General features: G+C 32.4%; 1 protein-coding gene across 1 annotated transcript; it reads right to left on the reverse strand.

Annotated features, from left to right (window-relative positions):
- Nucleotides 1-1,650: 1,650 nt before the first annotated feature.
- Nucleotides 1,651-4,555, reverse strand: LOC113231961 (glucose dehydrogenase [FAD, quinone]-like). The gene is made up of 3 exons (XM_026466532.1): nt 4,335-4,555; nt 3,277-3,410; nt 1,651-3,177 (listed from the first exon to the last, which is right to left on the reverse strand). Exons 1-3 carry the CDS (start codon nt 4,471-4,473, stop codon nt 1,651-1,653), a joined length of 1,800 nt encoding a protein of 599 aa, XP_026322317.1. The 5' UTR covers nt 4,474-4,555.
- Nucleotides 4,556-6,730: the final 2,175 nt, after the last annotated feature.

Below are 6,730 nucleotides of genomic sequence, written 5' to 3' on the forward strand. Positions count from 1 at the left end.
GGTAAACGTTAGAACCACTCAAACGGAATATTATCATATTTACCCAAGTACACCAAAAATTTCATTAGTGCTTTTTAAGTGCAGGATTGGCGGTGTATTACTGCATTTTATTTGAGATGTTTTTGTTGGTAGTACGGAGGGTATTTATTTATCAATGCAAAATAATAATTTTTATTTATTAAAACTTGTATTTAAACCGAATCCATTTCTATTTTGCGAAACCAAATAGCCGCCATTTTGCGGTAAGAGGAGTGCATCGCGTGAGCGGCTAATGCAGCGGGTGCGCGTCATCACCAACAGCCTCCTGAGCACAATAGCGGACAGAGTTGACGGTCCGTTCAATGAACGCTTCAACGCGCTGCATGTGGTGCCCTCCGCTCACGCGATATATGCAGCCGTAGACGCATACCACACCTAGAGGTGCCGGTGATGATTTTATACCGATTAATCGAATATCGAAGTTATAGCAGGTAAAAGAACTAATATTAATTGCTATTTCGGTAACTACTCTAGCCAACCATAAAGTTTTTAATGCGTGGGTGTGTAATGTAAAAAAATAAACAACTTCAAAAATACGTCACGACCATCGTGTGTGTTATTGTTTGGGCTGGCGATTTCGTTAGTAGCGTTTTTTAAGTTTACCCTGAATATAAATATTTATGAACTATACTTTAAGGAGTAATTTCATGGTAAACGTTAGAACCACTCAAACGGAACATTATCATATTTATTAAATTTTTATTGAATTGATATTCAATTATTTTGTGAAATTACTCCACTAGTTTGTTATAATTATTAATACAAAGATCGAACACTCAGAAGAAACACTCAGAAAAAATTCCTTCGGTATATTCTGTATATAATATTCTGGTACGGTATGCATACCGTGCCAGACGCTATACCAACTAAGCCACGGAACGAACCAACGGACCTCACGAATTTTTCTATGTGCTTGCGTCGTGTCTTTGTACTTGGTTTTTCAACGACTTTTTAGTCGTAGCGCCATCTATGAGAAATCTTTTGACAGATTTATCATCCGGATCCGGACCGGATCGAAGGAATTTTTTGTGAGTGTTTTTTCTGAGTGTTCGACCTTTGTATTAATAATTATAACAAATTATCATATTTATCCAAGTACACCAAAAATTTCATTAGTGCTTTTTAAGTGCAGGATTTGCGGTATTTTATTGCATTTTATTTGAGATGTTTTTGTTGGTAGTACGGTATTTATTTAGCAATGCAGAATAATATTTTTTATTTATAAAAACTTGTATTTAAACTGAATGCTTTTTTAATTTGCGAAACCAAATAGCCGCCATTTTGCGGTAGGAGGAGCGCATCGCGTGAGCGGTTAACTGGGCTGCCAAATAAATGTAAATATAATTAGACAAATATAATACAAAGTAATTATTGTATTTACTAATATAGTTTATAAGTTTATTACTAATTATATATGGATTCAGGTCCGAAATAAATGCTTATTATTATTATTATTATTATTATTATTATTATACATAAATAATAATGTGAATTGATACAAATGAAAATCAATAAAGCGAACTTATGAATGCATTCAAGAGTATACAGTGCGGAGCAAACAAATGGCATAAAATAACAACACATAGATTACAAAAAAATTACATTTTTTTCCTACATGTAACCATGATCTTTTTTAATTATATCAGATGCTTTCTCCGCAATCATTATTACTGGCATGTTAGTATTTCCACTCACTGTAGAGGACATAATACTAGCATCAACTACTCGTAGTCTCTTTACACCTCTTAAATTCAGTCTGTCGTCTGTGACCCCTACGCCTTCTGGACCCATCGCACAAGTCCCAGCAGGATGAAAAGTTGTAGATGCTGTATTTAGAATGAAACACTTCCAATACTCATGACTACCAAATTTTGTGTGACGACATTGACGAATTTCTAAGTTTATAATTTCTGATCCAATACTTCTAAAATACGTGGAATTCACAATTTGTATGAAATCTTCAAAGTAACGAACGTGTTTCTCCAGGTCGTTGACATTTGAGTAGTATCCCGTATAATATATAGGACTACTTCTAGGGTTTTTGTTCCGCAGTTTTATATATCCTCTGGACTCTGGGTGCAACATTGAAATGTAAGTAATTATTATTTCTTGTAGTAATCCTCTCTTGACTAAATGTGCACATGATATATCTTCTAATTGAAGTATGTATGAACAAAAAACTGGTGTCAATGCAGATGCAGCTGGTAGAGGGTACAAATACGATTGATAGTCAGGATATTCTTGAGATCTGTTCAAAGCAGCATGTCCTAAAACTGTTATGGCATTAGAGGCTAAACCTGTCAATACAGCTATATTGTCAACGATTGATGTCACTCCTCTTTCTCCCGTAAATACAATTGGAGAATAAATGTGATCGTGTAAATTTTTCCCAACGTTTGGTGAATCTAATACTATTTGAATTCCTGTTTCTTTCAAATGATTTTTCGGTCCAATACCAGATAGCATAAGAAGCTGAGGTGAATTAATTGCTCCCGCTGATAGTATTACTTCTTTATTGGCCATAACTTTGATTATTTTATTACTACATAGTTCAATTTCAACACCAATAGCAGTGAGACCTCTTAAGATGACTTTTCTTGCCAAAGTATTTTTTAAAACAAACAAATTTGGACGTTTTTTAGCAGCTTTCAAATAAGTTGCGGCTGTGCTCTGCCGAATTCCATTATCAGTGGTAAACATTTCTACAGAGTAACCTAATGATTGAAATCCCGTGTAGTCTAACAAGATATTATGGCCAAGTTCTTCAAAAGCTTGTAAATAGTTCTCAACAGTGCTTAGATCATTTTGAGTGACACCAATATATCCATTAGTTCCGTGTAGTTTTCCTGACACACTTTTAAGAATAGGTTTTATGTTGAATTTTTCACTTTTTTTGAAGTAATATAATAAATTCTTCCAATCCCAACCTTTGTTTCCAAATTCCCCCCATTTATTATAATCAGCTTTATTACCTCTGGCATAAGTCATGTAATTGCTGCCACTAGAGCCTGATAACATTTTTCCTCTTGGTAGGCGAACCGTTTTTGTTCTGTGTGCTTGACTTGAATAACCATCATTTGCAGAATAATAGTTCCAGTCTTGTTTAGGATGATCAGCTATAGGAAATAAACCTGGAATCTAGAAATAAAAGTTTACTTAACATTAAAACGTTTTGCTGTAAATGTTAATGAGGTAATTTAACAAAAATTATACGAATTTAAGTTCTATTGTTTATACCTCGGATGTTAAATCAGGCTCACCGCCAGCTTCTATAAGTAACACAGTCCAATTGCTAATTTCCGTTAGTCTGTTAGCTAAGACACATCCCGCAGAACCAGCACCAATTACTATGAAGTCGAAACTTTGTCTATCTGAAAAATTTATTAGATCTTTTTATTTAGATTTTTGGCTGTTTTCTCTTCCGTTCTTTTTATAAAACAACCTGGCATTCGCCAAGTCAAATATGCCGCGGCTTATTTGAAATTATTTTCAATATTTATCCGAATAGAAAGACAATAGTTTTTCCTCTTCTCATAATAACTGGTAATATATCAATTTGCGTATATCATAATTAAATACTCAATACTTTATTGCATACCACAACTTTATTGCATACCATACAAGGTGGTAGGTAACATAAATTTAGTTCATTATGGATCATGTAAGGGCACGGCAAATGATAAAAATCTGATCAAATTCAACTAATTCTAACCTTGTTCTATTTAATAAAGCCTTAAAATTATAACAGATACATATTGCTCATACTGCATTTGTTGAGAAAAAAAAATTTATTTTAATTGACATAACAAACGGACTTGATGAATGCAATGATTATCGCGAGACTGGTAGTCTTAATCTGTCTATGTGTCGGAAGGAATATTTAGTCGGAATGTCTTCGCGCTTTGTAAATAAATTGAAATTTTCAGGATGTATATACACGGTAAAGTAAGAATTTTGTGCTGTTGGAAGAAAGGTTTGTAACTGTGGGTCTGTTTTATATTCGTACAAGTTTTTCTGAAGAGTAACCAGGTTTGATGCATCTGTACTGTTATCCCACAGAATGACACCCTTTTTTTTTTCTTTTCTTTTGTTTTTTTTTTGACACCCTAACTTTGCCCAGTATAAACGTACGAATAGTATGTGGTCAGTGCCGTTTGTATGTTCGTGTTTTTTTTTTATTTCACGGATTACATACGCGAAACTGGATATTTTACTACTTATTTTATTAATATGCGCTTACCAATTGATGTTTGAGTCAATAACTATGCCTAGCTAATTTGGAATTGCTTCCTTACCCGTGATGGTGGCATGTGTTGCAGTTATATCGGGTGTCGATCGAAAGGATGAAAGAAGAGAGAAAAAAATCTGCAACAGTTGAATTGTGGGCATAGTAGCTTCCACAATTGATGCTGCTAAAATCTCTACTATGCTCATATTGTTGGTTTTAAATTTATCTGCAAAGAAAAATATTGCTTGCATTTCTTTCATACCATGTTAGTACTTAAGTTGATATACCGGACTCTGAAAAAGCAAAATAATTATCGATGTAAAGTAAACATTTACGTAGAAAAATAGAAGTGTAATTATATCTTTAACATTAATATTTCAAACGTTTAAATGTTGTTTTGTCTCATAATTTACTCTTTCATGAATCACGCAATACATTAAAAAATATAGTAAAATACTTACGTAGTTGTTTCTTGTAATGCGACAACAGCATAAATACATTTATATAAGTGTATATAAGTGTTTATGGTAGTTTATTGCTCGTCATTTTATCTTTATTTCAATTGAAATATCTACAGTCGCTTCGAAAATTGTTTATGAAAGAAAAAATAAACAAAATTCTTTACGATTATAGTATTTAAGATCCCTTAAATCTAAACCTTTATCTGTAGGCTCTGTATGTTCGAGTCCTGTCAGATCAAAGGAAATTTTATTTGTGTTCGATAAACTGATGCAGTATTTTCATAATAATAACATATAAATATCATGGTAGTTACTATACAATACAAACTTTTTTACTTTATTACTAACAAACTTTATTAACATAAACTTTATTAACAAACTTTATTACAAACTTTATTACTATACAAACTCAACTTTTTGACTCCCACACGTAATTTCAGGGTTAACAAAGTATTTGACATACCTATAGCTTCAACCAATTACAGAAAAAATTCGTTTCTGCTGCGAGCTTGCAACAACATCAATAACATAGTTAATAAAATAGATATTGATATCTTTAATACCAAAATTGTCACAGCGAGAAAATTACTCAGCGACTTCTTTTTTATTTCTTAGGAAAGTCTTTTTTATTTCTTAGGATAGTCTTTTTATTAAGTTATATTGTAAAATTCTATTTCTGTTGATTTTTTTTATTAGAGTGCTTACTTATTTAAGTTACTTTATTTCTACAAGTGTAAACTTATTTAGCTTACTTCGTTATTTAATTTAGAAATACAAATGTATATACTTCTAGTTTACCATTAATAAATAAAATAAAAAAAAATAAAAATAAGTAAAACATCATAATAAATTACAATTATTAAAGCGACATCTCTTGTCAACCTCTGATAGCTTTAAAGGTATTTGCTTGAGTAAAGACAAATAGATCATATATTTTTAACCGACTTCAAAAAAGGAGGAGGTTCTCAATTCGTCTGTATGTTCTTTTTTTTGTTGTTACGCGATAACTCCGGTATTTGTAAACCGATTTTCAGGATTCTTTTTTTGTTGGAAAGGGGGTACTTCCATAGTGGTCCCATTTCATTTTGAAGAAAAGCATCCACCTCGAAGTGTGGCTGTTCACGCATGAAGATTCATTTTTACAAATAGCGCCTAACTTTAATTTAGGAGCAATTACTTTAATGGTTGATTTTGCTATTTCTCCAATTCAAGGCGTTTTTCTCTCAATATACTTTGAGTAGTGAAAACCGATTTTTATTATCTCCAGTATCAAGTGCTGTATAGTGGCGAACTAGCGGATATTTCAATAAAACTTCAAAAAAACCGACCTCAAAAGTAAGGTGAATTACGTCTATTTGCTAATAGACGTAATTTCACTTACTTTTGAGGTCGGTTTTTTTAGTACTCTGTACTGAGATTATTATTAAGGTACGCTACGGCAAAAAACCCAAAACAAAAAACATAGATCTGTAACAAATGGATAGAGAAATTCGAATAGTCTGTTGACTTTATTTGTAGCTCTGTTGGTGGAGCGGTTGCCCTAGATTGGCATAAAGACGCAGGTTTGATTCCTGTCAGATCGAAGGATTTTTTCTTTGTATTCTTTTAAATAGGTCTTTTAAATTTTACCTATTCAAAACGAAAATTCATAAATTCTTTTAAATAAAATATGTTAGCGCGTCGCAGCCCATTTCATCTATAAATTTAAGATAAATATATACATACATACATAATCTTACGCTCTAATCCCACAGGAGGGGAGGGATAGGAAGAGACCACGGAATGCCTCTTTACTTCTTTTTTCTCTATCCTGACACAACTCTCGAGCGTCACATACATCAACTACCCTTTTCATATTATATATACTCTGTATATGTACAGTTATTACAAATAATACATATGCCAAGAAATACTATCATAAAAAACAGACCCAAATTTCCATAGCTATCTATGTAAATATATACGTATATATTTACACAGATAGCTATGGAAATTTGGGCCT

This window comes from Hyposmocoma kahamanoa, unplaced genomic scaffold, assembly GCF_003589595.1.
Source record: "Hyposmocoma kahamanoa isolate Upper Pololo Valley unplaced genomic scaffold, ASM358959v1 66, whole genome shotgun sequence".
Taxonomy (NCBI): Eukaryota; Metazoa; Arthropoda; class Insecta; order Lepidoptera; family Cosmopterigidae; genus Hyposmocoma; species Hyposmocoma kahamanoa.